Source organism: Phallusia mammillata, chromosome 1 (genome assembly GCF_965637545.1).
Source record: "Phallusia mammillata chromosome 1, kaPhaMamm4.hap1.1, whole genome shotgun sequence".
Classification (NCBI taxonomy): domain Eukaryota; kingdom Metazoa; phylum Chordata; class Ascidiacea; order Phlebobranchia; family Ascidiidae; genus Phallusia; species Phallusia mammillata.
Window position 1 is genome coordinate 7,265,236 of NC_137252.1, and position 22,862 is coordinate 7,288,097.

Here is a 22,862-nt window from a genome sequence, read left to right on the forward strand (position 1 = left end):
TTTTAAAAAAAACACAAGATTTGCTGTAGTTTTAAATTGAACTGAATGAAGATATCAAAACAAGATTAATTTATTGAAGTAGATTGAGAGAAACAGTAAATTATCTACGTTTGGTGAAACTGTATATGTTGTTTACTGACAAAAAAGTTTTGCCAATCGCCAATAAAGTACTTAAAGTATAAACGAAAACTTTGGTAAGTAAGTGTAACCGTTCTACCGAAATCTAGAGAAACGCCCTACATATACAGAGCTATTCTTCAAAAAAAATATCACCATACCCTTTCAAAAAAAACATTCAAACATGTCTATGCCTCCTATTTACATTTTTAAGCTTCCACGACAATCTTTATTTAGTTATTTTATTGTTTTTCTTCGTCATTCGATGACATATTGCCCCTCCAAAGTACTCGGGCCGTGACGGTGCTTTCCCGGGATGGCTGTTTCGAAACTGTAGGGGTCGAGGGTGTTTCCCGGGTTTGCGGCATAATAATTGGGTCTTCTTGTATTATTAAATCTTCTCGGAATTTGGGGGGTTGGCTGGTTTTTGAGAGTTTAGGGGATGCGGAGGTTTTAGGTTTTTTGGGGGCTGGAGGTCGACGTTGTCGCTTTCTTCTACTCTGACCCACATCAACAGCCCCCCTTCGGAACCCGCTCCTTGCTTCGTAACCTTCGTAACCCCTTCCAACGTCCACAGCCCCCCTTCGGAACCCACTGATGGCTTGAGGTCGATTTACTGGCGCCAACTCGTGGTCACTTTTTTCGTGAATCACTTCCGCTTGGTGGAGCTCGCGAGTCGGCGCTGCGTGATCATCGATTGATACGTCACTCTCGGCCATGGAGGGAACGTGACGTCGTCGGTCACGTGACAAGTAGGGTCGGCGTTTGTTCTTGCAGTACTCCTGGTATATCGCGTGGTCGTACTCGGCGGCACTCGACAAGTACCCGCTGTACTCGGCGTCTTTCTGCGCAACTCGCGTCGTACTCGGCCCGAGTAGCGAGAGTCGGTTTATCATGGTCGGGTGAGATTTGATAAAAACTGGATGACTCGAAAACATCGGAGTTCGTCTGAAACAAAATATTTATTTAGTTAGTTGTTTAAAGATGTTGCGCAAAGTCGCTAGGCAAATGACGTCATCATGCACGTCATAGCATACATTTTTGTCATGTGACGTCACTGTAAAGAAGGAGGGTAAGATGGGTTCCTGTATGGTACAGGTTGAAATGTAAAAAAAATCAAAGTCAAACCTTAAAAAATTGCTACAAATTCAGACACTTTTAAGCAGTGTTTCATACCGGAACGGAACGAAACGAAATAACGTTATTCGTTCTGAGCAAATTATTTATTTCGTTATTTCGTTCTGGACCGATATTTTCATTTCGTTCCGGTCTGACCGAAATAAATTCATAACGGTATTTTTCGGTATTTCGGTCTTAACAAAAGAACATTTCTTTCTGGTCTTTAAGCGAAAAAAGAAAGTTGCAACACACAAAAATTATTGTCGGTAGTTGTTACGTCACATAACATTTGTCAATGATGGTCAAACGAATGTAAATTGTAAGAGCTTAACGACGCGAAATTTTCAGCAATTGTTTCATGTCAAATGTTCAGAACGAAATACCGGAATAAAAAATACCGGTATTTCGTTCCGTTCCGGTATTTTGAATATTTTTTATTTCGGTATTTCGTTCCGGTATTTGAGCCAAAAATTAGTTATTTCGTTCCGGTATAACGTTCCGTTCCGTTCCGGTATGAAACACTGCTTTTAAGGATCGGTTACCTGGAGGTGAACAACGCCCATGCAACGCCCACACATTTCAGTGGTTCAATAATGAAACCGAACACCACGATTGCGATTGGTAGAGCGGCGAGAAGCACGTGATCCAACGGACCAACCATAACGAATGCGTAAAAGTTTGAAAATGCAACAGAAGCAACTGTGAAAGTATGCAGAAAAGTTACCAAAAACTAAGAACTACTTGTTAGGTCGATATTTTTTTCTCATTTTGCTTGGTTCTAGGCATACACCCAAGCTTCCAAAATACGCTGATGACTATAGTGATCATTGATCAACAACATATGTCCCTAATGTGGTCATATTCCAGTTTTTGTGCCGCATTTACTTTTTGGTGCGCTAGAACGTGCGAGCAGTTCACAGTGGTGTAAGCACTTCTCTTAAGCAGGGGTTCTCAACATTTTTGCACTTGTTTTAGTTGGAGAATCTTTTTCTTACCTCTTGTCTACAGTAACTGACTGAAATAAATCGAATTGTACTAATTGACATACAGTAAACCTCTTTGTTAATCCGGATCGTCGCCAGTTAATCTGGATCGTTGCTAAACTGGGACAAACTTCGAGGTACAAATGATTGGTAATGTGGTCGCCTAACCCGGACAAGTTTTTTGGTCCAAAAGGGTCCGGATTAACCGAGGTTTATTATACCACCCTACCTTATCTCGTACCTTTTTCTAGTGTTTTGAAACCTAGGGGTTTACTTAATTCTGGTCAAGAACCCCAGTCTTAGAAGGAACATTGGTCAGTATTTAAAAGTATTTTTAACGCTGTGTAAAAATCACTAAAACAAACTTGGTATCACTTTAACCAAGTTAAACCGATTATGACTTACGACATATTGCAAGAAGAGACATTTGCGTGATCGCTGAACCAAAACGTGAATATCCGGTTTTGGGACGAAACAAATTCAGCAAATTCCGGATGTTGTTCCGGTACGCATTCTTTCTCTCCTCTCTATGGAAACGTATAAAATTGAAGTTAATTAGTTAAAATGTATGCTACCATGAGGGTACTTAGGTTTAGAAAAGTTTTCAGCGCACTATAATCTGTCTAAGAATTCGACAAAAATTGGTGGCATCATCAGCTCTTATAGCAGCGGTTCTCAAACTTTTTTGACCGCGACCCAAATCTGAGTTTTATGAATATCTCACGACCCAAGCCTCAAACATCAAAAAATTTAAATATTATTATTAACGAGACGAACTGCAATTTCGAGGCCACGCCGTCGCCGCATAGGAGTCTGCCCATGTCTAAATGGCTGCAGGCTTAACGAGGTCGATTCGTTTGATAACACTGCATAACAAACACACATTGAGGCTTTGCAGCACCATGATCATTGATAGAATTGAATCCCAAATCTAAAAAGTTTCCTTGTATGAATACTTAATAATCCTTAAACGCTAACTGTTACATCTCCACGTCTAGTTTCGCAAGATTACCTTGTCCTATTATTCCCCGTGCTATGACGTTACAATCGCTATGTGCGTAACAGTAAAATTGGAAGGCTATTGTCGGTATGTTGTAATGATTGGTTCATTTACTGTACAACGTGTCAAATGAGGTGACTTTACTACTACTTTAAGAAAATTCGTTTATGTTTACCTAATACAGTAATAGTTCGTTTGGGCAGAATTGAATCACTGCAGCGCGACCCATTTTTTGACCCTGCGCGACCCATGTTTGGGTCGCGACCCATACTTTGAGAACCACTGTCTTATAGAAATAAAATCACATTATAAATTGAAAAAGTGATTTCCACTTTGACGAAAAACTAGGATTTAACAAAACTTGAACCATTTTCAACTTTTCAGAGTACTACAATCCATCTAATATAATTCGACCAAATTTAGTGGCATTACCAGCTCTCATTCAAATAAACATCACTAAATTACAAATTCCAGACTTAACCTTGACGAAAAACTTTACAAATTTTAAACCATTACCAATTTTTTTACTTACGGTGTCATCTTGATCCCGAAAACTTCCTTCAGCATTTTTCGTCCAGTCTGAGTTTTCAAAGCTTGCTTGGTCGCCACCTCAGCCTCCCCACCTTCCACCTGCTGAAGTTTCTCCGCAAATGCTCCCTTCACGTTTATGCCGCTAGATGGCGCTGGAGGTGGCGGCGGCGATTGCGGAGGAGAAATTATGACGTCATTGAGCTGAAATGTCACGTGTTTCGTTTGTTTTGCGTCCAATTCTGACACGCAAGTGACAAAGCTCAATCTGTCGGTGCTTATCGCATCGCTCATCGGATCTGACACTCCCATACTCGCTCGCGGTATATCTACGTCATCGGTTAATGACGTAATGTCACTAGATATCGGAAGATCGCTTGATGACGTGTTTTCGTCGGTAAAATTATCTATCGGCGATGTGGTTGATTGCGTGACTTCCATCGTGTTATCGAGTGATGACGTAATGCGGTTTTGTGACGTAGGTTCGGCTGGACATGCTCGTGGCCGAGGGATGTCCAAATCATCGGTCAATACTGTAGTATCGCTTGATGAGTACGATAGAGTGTTTTCTTTCGGTCGAACCTCTATTTCACTCTTTTCTTCCTTAATCTTCTCCGGAGGAACATTAGACAAATCTTCATCCGTTTCCAAACTGTCTGTGATATCATCACTCGAATCATCTTTCGGTTCAGACTTCTCTGTGACATCATCACCAATGACATCATACATAGATGAACGCAACACTACTTCCGAGTCGGTCCATGCGTCGTATGACGTTACACTTGAGCTTCCGTCTTCACCGATGTGCGACCCGGCGATGATGTCATCAACGGTGTCGTCACGAAGTTTATGAATCGCTTCACATTCTAATTTTGAAAGTTTCATGTCGGAGCGAACTTCGTGACGCAATCTTTCGAATTCGATTAATACGTCATCAATGGTTGAATTGTCGACGTCATGGCCGGAGTGAAGAATAGATGAGATGTGTTTGCGCAAAATCCTCTCTTCTGATTCTGGTAAAGGCAAAAACAAAATAGTAAAAATAGGGAAACACTTCAAATAAACACATTTTTATTGCGTAAATAACTTTGCAACATGAGAAGTTAAGGCGCTGCTGCTACAACAGACTACAAGGGCGTAATGTGTTGAAGCCAACAAAAAAGTAACATTGATTGGGGTGGACGTTTTGATATTCGCAATTTGTTAATCTCCCAGTCAGTATTCTTAAACAATTTAATCAAGTTTAATTTTTCAACTCACCTTTCGGATCCCTCCACTCATCCTCTTCGTTTTCAACTTTCTCCAAACGTTTTTTAATCATCTTCCTGGTGTTTTTTATCGAACTATCGACAACCTCACTCAACCGCAGCAGCCGCATCACGCTTAATCTACGTCACGAAACTGTTACGTCACAATTCGAACGTTGTAAATTTTTTGACCCACGCTATAACGCTGTCACGTCATTTTTTGTATGTCTCTGACGTCATTCCTACGTCACATTTACTGGACCAACGTCATATCACTATTATGTCACATTTTTAATGATTTTGATTGCCAACATTCTTACGTCATACCACTGTTTTGTTACTTATTTAATGTCTTTGACGTTGTCAACATTCTCACGTTATAAATACTAGATTGTGACGTACCTCGTAAGGGTGTCGACATTGGATAAGTGCTGTTTTACTTGGTTGGATTTCTCAATCACTCGCATAACACAAGTTTGGGTCGAACCACGAAATACGGTTTCGTTTAAATATTCCTGAGCACAGAATTGAAGGGCGCCTTCCAGTGGCAACTCTTCTTTATTTTCTGGATTCTGAAATACCAATTCAGCATGAATCATTACAGCATAATAAAAATATTATTTTATTCACGTTTCTGTTGTTTTGTTGGTAAAAACTACGTTATTTACAAAGGACCAAGTTATATCGCCTGTTTAACTTACCACAGATTTGATAAGTTTGCTTAAAAATTTTCCCGCTACTTGCTGCTCGTCAACCGGAAGTTCCCACGGTGCCTCTAGCGCCACCGTGCAGTCTTCCACACAACCACACAATTTTCTCTACAACAGAAAATGTCAAAAATACCAAACAATAACCTCACTTGCACACTTAATTTATTCCACAGAAAACCTGCAAGAATGACGTCACAATGTCGAGAAAGGTCTCCTCCTGGCATTTTGTTTCAGATTTTTCAGTTTCTGTGTTGAAAGTAAAAAGCTCTTTGCCTAAAGTTTTTTTTTCAATATTCTTTTAATTGAGTACCTGTTTTGACGTCATTAGCTGTTTCAAAGTCTTGATTGACGTCATGAAACTTGGCTGGATGTAGTAACTTCAATGTAGAAACTGCAATGGGATTTTGTGAAAGAAAAATGTTTTTTTTTTATTAATTTCTCACCTGTTTCAATCATCTCATTAAACGATTTCATCATTTCGCGGAAATGAGCAAGTTTTGTTGCGTGGTGTGACGTCACAATTGGATTTATGACGTCATCTTCGGTGGGTCGTAGATCCGGCGCGATTAGAATCGTTCTAGTTGACTCCACCGCAGAGTTGATAAGTTCACGGTAAAACCGATATCGATCTTTTTGATTTTCTGAAAAGAAAAGCATTTCCGAACAGTTCAACAACAAGAAAATATCTGACATCGTCAAATATTTAACATCAAAATTGTCTAAACACGCCGACGGTTTGGGCTATTTAGATTGTGGTGAGGCTTTATAATAGACGTAAGATTAAAACTAACCCAAAAACTTGGTTCCTATAACGTATAAAATCTGAGTTCTCACGTTAAAAGCTCTACCCGGTGTTTGCTGCTTGCCTTTCAACTAAGTTTCTTTGAGCTAAACTTGTCTACTCGCCCAAGTTCGGTTAAAAATAAACGGTTCTGGTATTTTCATGTCCAGTCAGCTACAAAAATAATCCACAGAAGAATGCTAGATATATTAATTTAAACTTTCTTACTCGAATTTCTTGTAATTTCCCCGAATTCGCGAACGGTTGGTCTCCATAGTACAGGAAGCATTTCACTGTAGCGAGCAACCAGCGGCGATCCAAATGAGTCATTAACAGCAGCACGATTGCAAACCTAAAAATACTTTGTAATCAAGCTCAACAGGTTTTGGGTTGGATTCCCGGTCCTACCTTGCAACTCTGTTGGTGTTTGCTTTTCGCGTCTTCTTTTGTTCGCGCTACCAAGCCACGTGACCTGACGTATTCGTCCACGCATCGCTGAACACTACGTAACGCTATGTCATGTCGTCTCCACCAATCCGCGTCCAGAGGTTTTTCTTTTTTGTCGTTCTCGCAATTAGCACTGCACCTGAAATTTGGAGTGACGTTTAATCTTTATGACGTAACAAGTACGGATGACGTCACAAACATTTATTTACCCGAATCCTTGTAGATGTAAAAGGGGGACTTGGCGAGCTGCTCGCACGTGACAACACACGTTGCTGGATGTCGCGCTTTCGTTATCAAGTGCTTCATTTCTTCTTACGTCTTGAAAATGTACCAGTAGAAATCTTTTGGTGGTAGTTGTTAAACTAATAGGCTTAGGTAATAGAAACATATACTTGACTAGTTCTACATAAAAATTTAAAAAAATCAATACGCATTTAAAACGCTGCTTTGAAATATGAAAAATATTAACTAATGTTGGAACACATATAAATGTGCTTTAATACTTATTCCCATTAATTCCATCAGCGCTTGTTGCTCTAAAATTCCAACCGGCATTGCGTCATCACTGTCTATGACGTCACGAGCTGTGTAGAGCGACACACCACTGTCAGAGGTGGTTATGTTCTGCGTCACAAAGCACAATGACGTAATTGTCTAAACCGCATGAATGGTTTTAAACAAATACCTCTTTCCATTCCTCGTAACAACGTACAGCTTTGAGCGGATGTAGGTATCTTGAACACGCGGGGCGCTGTTGAGTTCCAATGCACACTTTGCACTTGTTGCATTTTCTGGGAGGCCACCAAAGGGGAAATTATAAAACACCATACCACACGGCAGACCCAAATTTAGCTAATTTTCGGTAGGTAAAACATTATATCTCCATAAATGTTAACGGTTAGGGCTATTAGGGTCGGGATAAGGTATTAGAACTTTTAATTAAATAAAACTAGCAAAAGAAATTAGTAGCAAAATAAAAAAAATATGTAAAATTTTTAAAAACTTTTTTCCCAACCGAACCCCTCTTTAGCCGCTAAATAAATAATTCTGCTCTTTACGTCACCTATCGCTAGTGGATTTTCTGTGAGCTATGGTTTTAATCAGGGAGTCGAACCGGAACTGAACCCGAACCCGCGAACCGGTTTGAGCGGTTAATTTCATTTAACCCGACCGAACCCGAACCGCTAATTACGATTTTCTAAAAACCCGAACCGGAGTTGAACCCCGTATTTCGTTTGGCGTTGAACCCGAACCGGAACCGAACCAGTAAAAAATACAGTCTGTTTTATATTTTGCAATTTTTTTTCTAACACCGCACTGAAAAATACAAAAAAATAACACTTATAGGGCGTGTCAAAAATAACAGTGCACGGGCAAATTCTTTTGGAGTTTTATAAGGCCACGTAGATGATGGATAAAATAAAATTAAAATGAATAAAAATTTGAACCGGTTTAAAAACCGCGAACCGGTTTGGACCGGATAATTTGGCCGAACCGGAACAAAACCCGAACCCGAAAATATACATTTTTAAAAACCGGAACCGAACCCGAACCCTTAAAAACAAAACAAGTGAACCCGAACCGAACCTGAACCCGTATGACAAGCGGTTCGACTCCCTGGTTTTAATAGCTCTACCACGAAAAAGGCTCATGCATTGGAAATGACGCAATAATGAAAAAAATACCTTTTACGCTTGGAGTATGACGTCACAGCCGTTTGAAATTCGTCGGATGATGATAGTTCGGGTCTGTTGCAGATGCACTCATGTGGAACACGCGGAGTTTGGACAGTGTCGCAACATTTAAACTTGGGTAACTATGAAAACAACATTTATCTTCTATTAGTCAAATTTAGTCATAACGACAGTCCCATAAAAGGTATTGTACTGAATCAAACTGGTCTCTTAAGCATTCCTGTAAGGTTCGAATTCCACCGCAGGCTAGATTATTTCTAGTCAGTGCTCTGTCATAAAGGAATGCTTAGGAAACTGACTCTAATCGGTGCAAAGCCTTCAATGGGCCTGGGGTACTATGAGCTGTAGGAGTTTGCCGTGATCGCTGGTCTGCATAAACGCTACAGGACTGATCCCAGTATGAATTTTTGTTCATTAGAGCTTCACTTTTAATTATATAACTTTCTACTTAATACCTTGTGTAGATCGCAAATGTTTTCCATCCAACTTTCATTGAAAAGTTTGCGATCAGTGATTGGTTTGTTCGATTGTGTTCGTAACAATGGGTCGACTCTTTCAGTCGCTGTGTGGTATGAATCACATTGCTTTGTTTCATCTTTCCGACTTTTCTCAAAGAAATTCCCTAAAGCGTGTTTACCCTCCGGTTGCCATTGGAAACTGGGATCCGTCTTCTGCTGAGAAAACATCTTAATCATGATGTCACAAGCAAAGATTATTACTTATTACCTCTACGGTTCTATTATGTGGTTCCATCATCAAATTGCGAAGTGAATCTCCTGAAAATTGGTATAAAATTGTTAAATAGAAGCAACAAGCATAAACGGCCTATTCACCTTCATCCTGTTTCATCGAGTATCGAAAAACAATCGGTTTGACGTCACTCTTGACAACAGTGACGTCACAATTCCCTTTGTCCCGCTTTGGATTTTTGCAGCAACCCGCAGATGGGAAAGGAAATCCCGTGGTCTGAGATTCTTGTTCGGACACTACGCTGTTGGCATCGGATTTAACTGACTCCACATTCCCCTCATTGGACGTCGCACTTTTCACGTATTTTCCGTTCTCATCAGTTGCCTTAGCTTTTTCGCTGCTGTCATCCGATAACTCGTCTGCTTCGTCTCTTTTAGATCCGATTCTGACATGTTGAAAGTCCGGAACCGGTTCCAAGTCGGTTGTCGAAATCCTCGGGACGTTTGTGATGTAATCGGCCATGACGTCAACGACTTTTTGCGAGTCTTCCGAACTGGATAAATCCTTAGCAATAGAGCAAATCAGACAATCCACTCCCTGGTGGTCCGGACAAGGTTGCGGAGATGCTAGTGGCTTGACGTCATCGTCTGGTTTAGTGACCTCATCATCGCTGACGGTTTCAACTTTCGGCGCCCCGTAGATAACGTCACGGCCCCACTTTTTTGCCACGTCTAATAAACAGTTAGGTTTCTTCGGAGTTGGGGGAAGCTGGTCACGTGGTCTGAAAGACAGAAATTTCATTGAAATTCTGTCTGAGATTTGAAAAAATGTTCAAACTTACTTGTAGTCAAAGTTCATGTAAAACTGGTCGTGGTCACGTGACTGAAGAAAAAACTCGCACCGGTTCCGTTTAAGTTCCGCCTGGCATTTGAAATACGGCACCGGAGATTTAAACGCGCGCTCATGGCCCGGATATACATTAATTTTCTCCCTCTCATCCAGCGGTTGCCAGGCATCCCCAGCAACAAAGTCCGACCGCTTCTTTGCTTCAACTTCGCATGTAAGTTCGGATTCGCTCGGGGTCCATCGGAATACTTCGGATTTTTCAATTTCGGGTGGCTCAAAGTTTGGCTGTTGGCGATGCGACGTCTCCTTTATGTCAAAATATTCGTTTCATATGAAATATAAAAATTAAGAATCGCAAAAAGCCTCTTTGTTTTACACACAATCAGGGTTTTTTTAAGGTTTGGTTTGGGTGACCGCTAAGTAGTTTTAAGAGACCGCAAGTGTTACATTTAAATACCCAAAATAGCCATATTTGCTATACTGTAGTTGCAAGTCCAAATTTTGGGAAACCGCTGGAGAAATTTGAAAACACCTTAAAAAAATACTGCACACAATGTCTGCTGCTATGGATTTATCCCAGTGGTTCTCCTCCTAAAAGTAACTTTCGGGTCTCATGGCCTACTATAAGCAAATGTAGCAAACTCAACTAAATTGTCCATGATCTATCTGGATATTTTTTTGCTTAATTCTGACCATTACGTATATAAGAAGATGTCTCACTGAATTTTGGTGGATGTTTATAGTGAGCCTACACCCGTGCTCCTCGGAATATAGCTCTTGACCCCATCTAGGGGGCCATGGGCCCTGGTTGAGAACCACTGGTTTATCCTATCTAGTACATACGCTACAAGATAAATATTCGGTATTTTATTTCATTGGCACCCAGCCTATCCCTGTGTGGCACATTTTTCAGATGTCAACGTTTACAAAATTAACGCGATGAAATTGTGCTTATGGCGTCACAATGCCCACCTGGTCTAGTTTGCAACAAACTTGATACGATTTCCATGGCGGTTTTGATCCGTCAAACTCCCTCTTAGCTTCGTTGTCAGTAATAACTGGTGTAACTAGAAAACAAAACAAGGTAAAAAGACTCTTTGTTACGTAACAAAGAAACGTCATACTCAAGTCCACGTCATCGCATTCGTCATCCAAAACCACTCTTGCATGACTGACGGCCATCAAAATGCATCGAGCCATCGCGTTTAGATGCAGAACCACGTGACAAATATTGCGACTGGCTTTCTGGTAAACATTTCGCAGCAAGTGAGTTAGGTTTGTGAGACTGGGCTTAAGTCATTGTACCTCTATGAGGGGCTTCAAATTCTTATCAATGTCTGCCTTGATCTCTCGCGCCACCTTGTGTGCTTTTAGTCCATCGATTTGCAAATCAGCGATCAACATTTTTCCGGCAGATATTTCCCTCGCGTGTTCAGCCAAGCGCTTCAACACCTGTGTATTAATTATTGGTGACCTGAACGAGCGCAAGACCCAGGTCTTATTTACAAAGTAGATGGCTTACGTTTTAAGCAGTTTTTGAGCCTTTTTTGGTCTCTGACTACATTTGCCTAATAACATAGGTATCGGTGGATAGATAAACCAAGTTACAAAGTCGATAAACTTGGTTAACTGAGCAAACAGTACAAGGTTTTTTGGTGTGTCTGGGCAGAGTTTTATCTGCCCTTAATTATGCCTCGAAGCAGAAAATAAAAGCCCAAAACCTGGCTTGGACCCGAATTATTTTTTTGAAAACCAATTAGCCGAAATGTGGCCATAAAGTTGATGTAAAGCGAGTTTGAATCTATACCTCTTGTCTGATCTAACTTACAAACAACTTTTGCATGGAAATTTCACCTGGGGTTGTGAACAGCTGACACATGGTAATGATCAGGTTAATATAATATATAAAGCGAAAGATGCCTAGTGTGAAGTCGGGTCCGAATCAAGACTGTTTTATACAATCTTAAGCCCGAACCCGCTTTACAACTCGGTGCCGAAACGTGGTCTTTCCGAAAAACGACCTATTTAAGTCTGCCGTCGCTGCATTAAGCAACGCTGTCCTGTAGCAAAGGGCGCAAATCAAATCACCTTTGACCCGTACGGCGATTGACCTTTAACCTTCTTGTACATCCGAAGCAATAACAATCTTCCCGATCTACCGGAAGCTCCCACCTCCCCATGAAGCTCAATCAAGCGTAACAATCCAGTTTCTTGTGACGTCACAAAGCCGAGTAATCGCTTGATGACGTCACGCCCTAGGACACGTAAGAGTAGTAACGTAAGAGCAAGAGATTTTACACTGTTTTACCCTCTCCGCCACTGGAGGCGATCTGGAGCAATATTTCTCCGAAGAGGACAGCGCCATCTTGAGATATTAACATAAAATGATAAAAACGTGATAACCGCTTGAAGTCGCGCTTGGGTAACGGAGTGAGTGGACAATCCTGGTAAAGCAATTTTGTGAAAACGCTTTAGTCATAATTTGCAAACGTAAATTAAAGAAGCGTAAAAATTTTGACAAACCTTTTGTATTATTCCAAGAGTGGATATTTTTTCGCACCAACGTCGTATTTTGAGCAAATCGGCTTTTATTGAATCTAAACACAATGGCAACAAACTTAGAATACAACAAATACTCTGGTGTCCCAGAAGTGCAAAACGCAAAACTCGTAACACATCCCACAAAGTTGAACACACACACACACCGGTCAGAACACATAAACCATGGCACACACCACTTTGCGTGTGTCACCAGTTTTGTGTTTTTCACTATTGGGCCACCGTAAAATACAAACTCCGAACGCACCCGCTGTGTCGCTGTTTCCACCGTCACCTGATTGCAGAGCTCCATATTTTTCCTAAAATAGTTTTTCTTTGCTTATTTGCATGAAAATAATGCGTTGACATCAACTTTAAACCAACCTGAATTCGAATCACATTGTCGGCTTGGTACTTCAAACGTACTGTGACGTCGCAAATAAGTGACTCCCACGCACGGGTGTGGCGCGTCACAGCCATGACGTCACGAAACGCCTAAAACCGCAACCGGTTACGTCACAAACAACGGCAAAAGTTTCAGAATAAATGTTTTACCTTTCTACCGCTTTCACTCGGAGCGACTTCGATGCAGAACTTTGCAAACATTTCCTCAGCACCAGTACATTCCCCGAATATCGAGAACATTTCACCAACCGCAGTGAACATATCCCGCTGTGATGTCATATCTCGATATGCTTCAGTGAGTTTTTTCGCGAATTCGGGAAACAGCATCATCGAAAATATCTGACGCGCAAGAACAATTGATGACGAAACACAAAAACGTTTTATGACGTCACAACCCAACGTTTTATGGCGTCACAACTCAATGTTTATGACGTCACAACTTACTCTCGCTATTGGAATCGGTTCGGGATATTCTTGCCGATGTTTTTCGTCTTTCAGTTTATCTTCCAAAATTTCGTTGTCCATTGCTGTTGAAATTATTACAGAAGTTTAGTTTTACAAATAATCCAAGCTTAACACTTTTGCACTTTATTTGAACCTTTTCGTTTGATGACATCACCAAGGAAGTACGTCATCCGGCTATGTCGCTCCGTCTTCCAAACATCCGCAAAATCTGGAGCACCGTTTGACGTCATGGTGTACACGTCATCAGGTATTTCCTGCTTTGACCACTGATACCCTCCAGTGGCGAGATCGAAGTATATCATGCTCACCTTATAGGTAAGGCCTTTTTAGTAAATACGAATACTTGAATACGAATTTGTATCTTTTTTACCAATTCAGTTTCTTCTCTAGATAACCTTTCGAGAGAATGTGGCTTAAACATCGGTTCAACTTCCTTCAAAACGTTTCTTTTCATCATTTCAGTGATAGTGGCATCTGGCGATCAATTTGTGTTTGTTAATATTGGATCCGTATAGTAATCAAAAACAATAATATTACTTGAGTTCACAGGCGTGTTCTTCCAATTCTGCATTGTAGTTAGTTTTTCGTCGCTAGTTGGCAGTAGTGCACGACGTCCCTGTCTAAAAAATGCGCACAATAAAGCACAAAAAAACCCTTATTGATGCCAAATCTACATTGCATGTTGGTACTAGATAATACTATGAGGAAAGTTGTTTTATTCACAACTATTCACCTAAGCTTGTTAAACTCGGAGACCGGCATGGATTCAATAGTTGTAAAATGTTTGAAGTTCAGTCCGCCTAATTTTAACGAATCAATCGAAAATGCACTGTCGACCTGCAAAACAAACATTTATAACTCATTGGTTCAAATCTCACTGTGATAAAAAAACGTATCCAAAATGCTGAGAAGAATCCTATTTTGCAATATGCTCGGCAATTTACGTTATGACGTAATTTTGATGGAATGACGTCACCTTCCACACTGACGTAGGGTCGACAAAGAATCCTTCTCCGCCCACATCAACATGCTTAATGATCTCATCGGGCATCCATTCTAGAACGTCGGCATTGTTCGCGCGTATCATTGGTTGGATGAGAGATTCTTGGGACAAAGACCGTTCGCTCATTGATTCTGCAAAGTATGAAAAAGATGAGTGGTATGCATGAGTAAATTCGAAATTTCAATTGGATTCGCACCAGTGGTGCCTCGGGTTAGAACTAAACGGCTTTGGAGCACCACGCTTTTGAAGTCCTTTGCAGACCTAAAGTGCATATGTTTCCAGTTTTTACTTCTAAGTCAAACTGAATACCGCTCGTTGCAGCTGAGATACATGGCGGTTTTTTTTCACGTGTGTTGATGAACAAGAACAGTATAGATTCGGGATCGAATTTCAACCGCGCCACTTTTACATAGTTGCACACGCGTTATCAACATGTTCACAAGGTGTGTATATTCGTACTTAGGCAGGGCTTGGGCTTAAATATATGTTGACCAATTAACTTGTGGTGCCATTTGTAACTTTCGGTCGTGCTGCATGCTTATCTCTATATTTACTGTGGTACGTTTCACCACATACAGTTACTGGCAATTTATCGTTATGTCATGTACACCATAACGTATGTTGGGACATTAAATCTGTATTGTTTTGTTACGTCATAGGGGTGGTCCCACAATTGGCTGACGCGAAATCAAGATTTTTACAGGATGCTGTATAGTAACAAAAGGTAACCAGTGACTTAACCAGTGACCAAACATATAAGTCTTTACCGAATTGACTGTCCCGTCTCTTAGCCAAAGCTCCTTTGATGGCGTTCAACGGATTTGCGATAACTTGTCGAAATTTCTGTAAAAAAAGAGCAATTCACGACTGGTCAACATTTTTGAAACAACTAAGAGCCAAACCCCAGGTCTTTGTGACGTAACAGCGTCTGATTGTGCCGTCACAATTTCATCAACCTCCTCGCGGTACGGGTCCTCTTCGGGCATTACTCCTGAAAAGCGTTGTAAAATTTTACAAGGTGATGAGATTATGACCTCATAAAATTTTACAAGGTGATGAGATTATGACGTAATAAACAAATGAGATTATGACGTCATACACGACCTTTTGACATCCAATTCCAGAACATTCTTTCGCTGTAAATTAATCCTCTGTGTTCTTCGTATTCCTTGAGCCTTTCGCTGTCATCTGTATTCAGAATTATTTGTCATCACAAAAGTTGACCTCCACTTCTGAATGAACTAGAGTTACCTTTGGTGTTAAGTGGGGCCTCAATGGCTTGTACGTTCTTTCCCGCAATTCTTTGGGGCTTTACGGAAAATCCGTCTGTGTTTAAAGGAAAAAAGAAATTTGGCAAAGATTTTATGTAAATCAAATTCAATTTTTACATTAATTAATCTTAAGTTATTAACGGATCTTTTAAATATTTTTTTACCTGAGTATTATGGATATTTTAAGTACCTTATTCAAGTAGAATTTTAAATTTATACAAATAAGTTGGACGTGGACGTGTGAAGGATAAAGGAACGAAAATTGATGCACCAGAAAAGCTATTCTCAAACTGAAGTCCGCGGTTCTTTAGGGATTTGTCAAGCAATTTCGCAGGGACCGCTGAGAGCTTAAAATCTGAACAATCTTATTTAATGTGACATAGTGCTACTGGATAAGTGGATAATATCAAACAGTGCCCTTCATCACAAATGCCAAAGACTGCATTTGTTTGCGGACAATTCTAATGTTTTTTTAGTATATCTTTGATGTCACAAACTGCCGTTGGGTGATTGTTATGTGTATTTTTGCAAGACTAACTAACATTCTGCATCTTGCTTCGAGAAAGGACAAAATCTGCCGTTTTTGTTATATCATCTTTATAGAAGAACCACTGCTTTAGAAATATTTGCAACAACACTTAGTTTGTTACCGAATGTTAATTTACCTTTGTACCAATCCATGTCTTCTACAATGATGCAATGTGCTCGTCTCGTTCGCCGGAAGTAGAACTCGCCGAAATAAGCCGGTAATGACGCAACTGATGACGTGTACACCCCGAGCACCACTGGGCCGAGATTTGGGATCCAGTCGTTAAGTAGAATAGCCACACCGATTGATGTAATGACATGTGATGATGAACATAGAAATCGTAGATGACGTGGAAAGTTTGTGTATTTCAGGGAAGCTAACATTGATGTCCACAAATGATAATCTAAATCGTTTGGAATTTTAGACGTAAACATGCTGGTCAATACATGACTATGACTAGAGTTAAATCGGAGTTGTAAGTCTGGCCAGCTTCCGGTTAAGGCTTTGAATTTTTCAACAAACGGGATTCGGGCCTGACTAATTCACATCATGTGTCCCTAATTAAAAAAATAAATACCTAGCTAAGCAGCTAGTTGCTAAACGAATGCCCAAACAGCCTTAAAACGTCATGTTTATGCCATTGTCTATTATTGTTCATTGTGTGTGCCTTTTTTATCATGGGCCTGTCAATCAAACTTTCGGATCAAAGCGGGCTTCCCAAAAACGATTCGGGTTCGGGTCGGGTTTTGGGATTGCACTTTCGGGTTCGGGCTCGAATTTCAGGCAGCTGGCAACTCGGGGACATAGCCTCCGGCCGTGCACATGTTTATTAATGCCTTAATAAAAATTATTAGCTAATAATTTGGCCGCTGTAACTTAATTGAACAGTTTTTTTTTCTCCAAAATGATACAGGTTTTTATTTACATACTATAAGTTAAGTTGACAGCTGCGAGACTATTTTCACACTTATTAAAACAAGAGACTGTGATACGGCCGGGGTAACAAAAAGAGATGCGCCCTTGTTCCTGACTATTATACTTTAATGTAGGATAAACACCTGAAACGCATCGAGAAAGCCATCCTAATACATTCCTCCGGTTGATGTCGCTGTTCGGGTCCACTCCGCACAAGGTCACCTTGACAGGTTCCAAAAATACTTCGATCCACTCGTGGTAGGGAAAGTACCATTTCTGTAAACACCCCCCGAAAAATTACACCTCTGCATGTGATGACGTATGTACGTGACGTCACTCACTTTTTGATGGTACATGTTTCCAGTAACGTACTCAACTTGAATACTGCTCAGAAACCATTGTTTTCGTCGCATGGTGGCACCACATATCACAGTAACATATTCAATTTCTCCAAGTGACCACTCGGTGGCGTGCAAAAAGTGATATCGTTCCGCTTCACTGAGTCGAGAATGGACTTCCCCATTGATGAGAAAAGTTCGGCTTTCGTTTTTATCACCTTAAGAATTAACGCAACCTACCTCACATGGTATTAGGTAAGCAGCAGCAGTGGAAAATTGTCTATTATTTAAGCCTGCTTAGTATAAAATGTATCAAGTCATTTTGTCATGTGGTTTTTAGGCGTTAAATTCTACGGGTTGACTTGGATTGATTTAATCAACTCACCAGTCAACTTGATGTACACGTCGCCCTCATGACCTGCCCACGGGCGACATCCAACGGACAACGTAACAAGGTACCAATGACTTCTTAAAGGTTTGGACGGAAGTCGAACTCCATGATGCTACAGTAAACACTGTTATTGGCTATATTTTGCCCAGTACGTAAGTTTTTATAAAATTATCAAAATTGTTCTACATAGACAAAAAACAACAACAAATCCTCCGAATACGTTACCCAGAAACTTTGCTTTTGCCGTCGGAGCAACAAAAATAATCCTATGCCAGAAACCAGAAGCGAAGTTGCACTTAAAATTACGATAAACCATGTTACTATGTTATCGTCCATCACTTGCCTGAAAAAGACATTTGAAATTTACGATTAGTTTGAAGGTAATTTGTTAAAAAACGTACTTTGTTGGTCCAGAATGAACAAAATAAGCAACATTTTTCCCAAAACTAGTCGGCCTGAAACTAATCGTCGATTGTTGCAGAACAAAGGCTCTATGTTGGAAAACAATCCACAGTTAATTATGGTTATTTTTTAAAATATAAATACACAGCATTTGTTGGCAACTAAATAATCAGGACACAAATTTTATTTCGACTACATTTTTTAAAAATTTATCGAGCAAACATTAAAAAACCGCGCACCGCAATCTCATTGGATATTCGTTTCATGAAAGCGTTGTACGGAAAAACTTTTTGCAGTTGACAGTTATCTTTTTATGGAAATCGTATCCTTTGTTTTCAATCAGTGCTTTTTAAAAATGATTTTTGCTGCTATTTTGAAGTGAAACAAATAAATATTGTTTCACTTGCTAGATTGTTTGGTTATTAACAGACTGATTTCGATTTCGTGGCAGTTTGTAAATGTTGTTTTGTGTAAGCAATTTTGTTTATGTTAAAAACTTTTGTTGTGTTATAATTGCTCCTTTTGTCATTGTTAATTTTTGATGTACCAACAACTTAGTTTTGGTTTCTAACACAAGTATTTTTTGGGTTGTCACATTTGTACATTCATTGATACAACAAATCATCAAAATGAGGTAAGTGCTTTCTCAAAGTTTACAATGAGTTGTATATATATTCTACTAATTTTGTGCTAATAAATACAAAAGAACCATTAGTGTAAAAGTGACCTAATTTATTGTGATGATGTAATACAGTCCTATTTTGTGTCATCAAATTGGCAGCAGTTAAGTAAAAAAAGGCAAAACATTTTAGCGCTGAAGTTCCATATTGCAAATCATGCAAAGCATCTGTGATGATTTATGATGATGCTGAGAGGAAATGGAAAACTGTCGGCCGTGCACCGGGTTTGTCTGGCGCTTGTGTTTATCATCACACTGTGGAAAACACATTCAGGGTTGTTGCAAGGAAAGACAGTGGGGGAGAAATAAGTATCTATTGACAAGATGTTGTATCGCCTGTCGCGAAATAACTGGTCACAAACATAATATGTTTTGATTTTTTTCTGTAAGTCTTTTGAGCAGAATTCAAATGTGACTCAAAAGTGGACATGTGCTACGCCCATTTTTTTGTCATTATTTTCCAATATCAGTAAAAAATACAGTTTTAAAAAATTTAAGAAAAAAAGCTTTTCTATCTTTCTATACAGGTATATATACCATTCAATGCTTAGATCCATATGGGTGTTTAAAAACACAAACCAAAAAAGCAAAGTTCCCTATTATACTTAACATTTCAATGTAAAATCGACAAATTACTTTTTGTATGAAAATAAAGTATGCCAGGCACATTAAAGGCGTACATTTCAAGACACTTGTGTACATTTCAGGTTGTAATAAACTGCTCTGTGCTTCCGCAATTAAAATACAACAAGGCAACACCCACCTTCCACCAATGGAGGGCTGGAGACAGGACAGTTTATGGACTCAACTTCGCTAACCCTGATGAGGCTAATATTTTTGCAAATGCAGTGGAAAGTGCCCTGGAAGTTTTAAGGGGTGGAGGTATGTTATTTCCTGGCTGTATGTTTTGAAATATTTAAAAATAACGATTTTACCTCCAGTGTATTAAAAACAATGTAGATAGTTTTGTCAATGTTGTGCAACTTATGGAGTAGTTAAGAGTAAATAAGCTTTTTTGAAGAAGAACATGAATAAGTACATATCACTTTAGGTTGACATTTACTATTGTTTTCATATCTTGTCATTGTGGATAAGGAATCATGTGTATTAGATACAACAAATCAGTAATTCATTGACAGACTGGCAATCATGCCTGAGGCAATGTTAAACCTCATAGAACTGATGCACAAGTATTCTGCACAGTTTGCCTGGCAGAAAAACTTGTTTTGATGTCAGACGCATTCCGACTTCACGTGAGGTCACAAATGATTCGGTTGATTCGGCCGAATTTATTAGGTAAAACTTCCGAACATTCGGTTTCGCCGAACCGAAAATAGCCGATTCGGTACATCTCCACTTCAAACCATTTAAATGTGTAATGGAATTCGTTATTTCTTGTCAATACAATGTCATCCAGCAACATCCACCTGTTGCAGATATCAACAAATGAACAGTTGCAAAGGTTGATGAACAGATGTGTGCCAATCAGCTCTCAATCAACTATAGGAAAACTAAATACATTATGTTTTCCAACCGAACAGCTTGTTTCCAACCCCAATGCAAAATCTGTAAATTGGGCAAATTTGCAGAAAACCGATTCAGTTAAGTTCCTGGGTGTGATTTTAGACAAAAAATGTCATGGATTCCACACATATGCCACATTAGAAATACAATTTCATCAGCCTCTAGAGTTTCTTAAAGTTGAGACATTATGAACAGATAAAACCCCCTGAAAAACCTATACTAACAAGACCAGTGGTTCTCAAACTTTTTTATTGTCGGGGCCAAATGGTATTTTTTTAAGTGTGTAGAGAGCCGCAAAAAACGAAACCTTAAGAAAATCACTAAAGATTATTACTTTGAAAGCTAAAATAGCAATGTTTGATGGTTTTCTGCGGTCTGGTTCGAGCCGCAAAATAAGTAGTTGGGAGCCACATGCGGCCCCGAAAACCGAGTTTGAGAATCACTGAACAAGACACACATGCGACAAACAAAGTCCTGCAAAATAGAATTTCAAACGCGATGTGCATGACATGGAACTAGCCAAGATTGTATTTTACTTTAAACACAATAAGTTACCTCCGATATTTGAAAACCTTTATATTTCCACATCAACCATACATTAACATGCAACCAGCCGCGGTCAACATTTGGTACAAATGCACAAAAGTATGAAACGATTTTTGCAAAATTACCATTGCAAAAACGGATTGGCAGCGTTTAAGCGCAGCCTGAAGCTATTTGTTGTGGCCACTTAATCAAAACAGCAATCACAGTAAAGTCCACAAACCCGCAGTTCTGTGCACGTGGTATCTAGTTACTAGATTGCAGTATGCTTGGTATGTAGGCTGTAGCACTATGAGGTGCACTGTTTACATTCCACAGGGTCTTTTGCCTAATTACTGCCTATATCGCGTCCAATGCTCTTCATTGATTACCCTGCCCCATGAGTTTTATATTTTCTTTTTTTTTTTGCGCTACAATTGCTCGAAGCCCATTTTTGCATTTTTTACAGATTGCAGTACTAAATGGCATACTTGTTTCCCTTGGTTCATCATGTGGTTTATTTATACACACAGTGCTGCACGTTAAGTTAAATTATTTGCCGGTACGACAGTTGCAATGCCACATGCGTTACTTTTCTACCGACAACTATAGATTATATTAGGGGTGGCCAACACGTCGATCGTCTGCTTTTGACTGTTCGATCGCACTAAATTCTCTACTACTAATCAAAAGCTTATTAATTTAAAAACAAATAAAAAAATATAAAACAGCACTTCTGACACAACGCACAAATGTGCAATGAGACAATAGTTATGTAAATGTAACTTTCTTTGTTGCGTAACAATTGTTATTTTGACACCACATTATGTCGTCACAACTACAATGTTTGTCGTCACAACTTGGGTATTTACGAAGCAGTTGCAATTTATTTGGGAGATTTAAAAGTTCCTTCTGACTACTTTGATTAAAAATATGTACATATCAGACGTTTTATTGTTGTAAGAACTAAAACTCATGACTATAAATATGTGGTAATTGCCAATCAAATCTCATGAAACATGCGTTATTGCTTTATGTTAGTGGGAGCCTAAATGGCCAGTCGATCGCCTACAATTGAGAAATTTTTTGTCGATCCTGGCGTCTATCAAGTTGGTAACCTCTGGATTATATTATTTCAAATAGTCGGGGTCAGCTACAAGTCATAACCACGTGTGGTTCAAGCTGATCATTTTTTTGTTCCAACGCATTGACTTGTTCTGTTTATTGTGAATTATTATTATTACGTTTATTCCGTGCGCTGTGAACAAAATAAAATTGAGTGAATGATTGTCAATATTGTTTACTCATCTCATCCTATTTGTTTGCTTGTTAGACAGATTTGCTTCTTTACCCTAGCTAGAGGAGCTTAGCAGTTAACATTCCAAAGTTACTTTTTATGAACTGAATGTATTTAAATGTGAAGTCAAACTAAATTGTTTGGGGTAATTAAACAATTCATGAAGAATGTACACGACACAAACTAAATGTATTTTCAATGACGTCACCAAGGATGTACGTCATCCGGCTTTGTCGCTCTATTCTCCAAATATCCGCAAAATCTGGAGCACTGAATGACGTCATCGAATCGGGTATTTGATCAGCTGGACACTGAAACAGCTAAACCAGTGGTTCTCAACATTTCGTGGACCGTGGTGGTGGTCCCCTAAAAGTGATTTTTGGGCCTCGTGGCCCCCTTTAAGTAACCCTGTATGACCTGT

The 22,862-nt window shown here is 39.6% G+C and overlaps 2 protein-coding genes across 3 annotated transcripts; one reads left to right on the plus strand and one right to left on the minus strand.

Annotated features, from left to right (window-relative positions):
* Window positions 1-93: 93 nt before the first annotated feature.
* LOC145224071 (uncharacterized) lies at window positions 94-15,807 on the minus strand. The gene is made up of 38 exons (XM_080090533.1): window positions 15,678-15,807; window positions 15,476-15,564; window positions 15,341-15,416; window positions 14,547-14,704; window positions 14,304-14,407; window positions 14,108-14,190; window positions 13,941-14,044; window positions 13,704-13,878; window positions 13,550-13,632; window positions 13,256-13,444; window positions 13,085-13,195; window positions 12,969-13,020; window positions 12,686-12,759; window positions 12,471-12,606; window positions 12,251-12,417; window positions 11,468-11,614; window positions 11,287-11,407; window positions 11,135-11,229; window positions 10,158-10,468; window positions 9,460-10,097; window positions 9,353-9,402; window positions 9,082-9,297; window positions 8,618-8,748; window positions 7,618-7,723; window positions 7,436-7,556; window positions 7,142-7,250; window positions 6,894-7,071; window positions 6,714-6,837; window positions 6,148-6,345; window positions 6,015-6,095; window positions 5,883-5,950; window positions 5,696-5,812; window positions 5,397-5,566; window positions 5,008-5,135; window positions 3,752-4,760; window positions 2,625-2,746; window positions 1,779-1,935; window positions 94-1,065 (listed from the first exon to the last, which is right to left on the minus strand). Exons 1-38 carry the CDS (start codon window positions 15,700-15,702, stop codon window positions 360-362), a joined length of 6,729 nt encoding a protein of 2,242 aa, XP_079946659.1. The 5' UTR covers window positions 15,703-15,807; the 3' UTR covers window positions 94-359.
* A 2,880-nt stretch (window positions 15,808-18,687) lies between these two features.
* On the plus strand, window positions 18,688-22,456 carry LOC145228551 (vasodilator-stimulated phosphoprotein-like). Of its 2 annotated transcripts, XM_080093631.1 has the most exons (3): window positions 18,688-19,053; window positions 19,232-19,980; window positions 20,535-22,456. In XM_080093631.1, the coding sequence occupies exons 2-3, from the start codon at window positions 19,755-19,757 to the stop codon at window positions 20,546-20,548; spliced, it is 240 nt and encodes a 79-aa protein (XP_079949757.1). In that variant the 5' UTR covers window positions 18,688-19,053; window positions 19,232-19,754; the 3' UTR covers window positions 20,549-22,456. The 2 variants fall into 2 exon arrangements, with proteins under 2 accessions (XP_079949757.1, XP_079949766.1); XM_080093640.1 differs by having other exon boundaries at window positions 18,707-19,053; window positions 19,232-22,456.
* The last annotated feature ends 406 nt before the right edge of the window (window positions 22,457-22,862 follow it).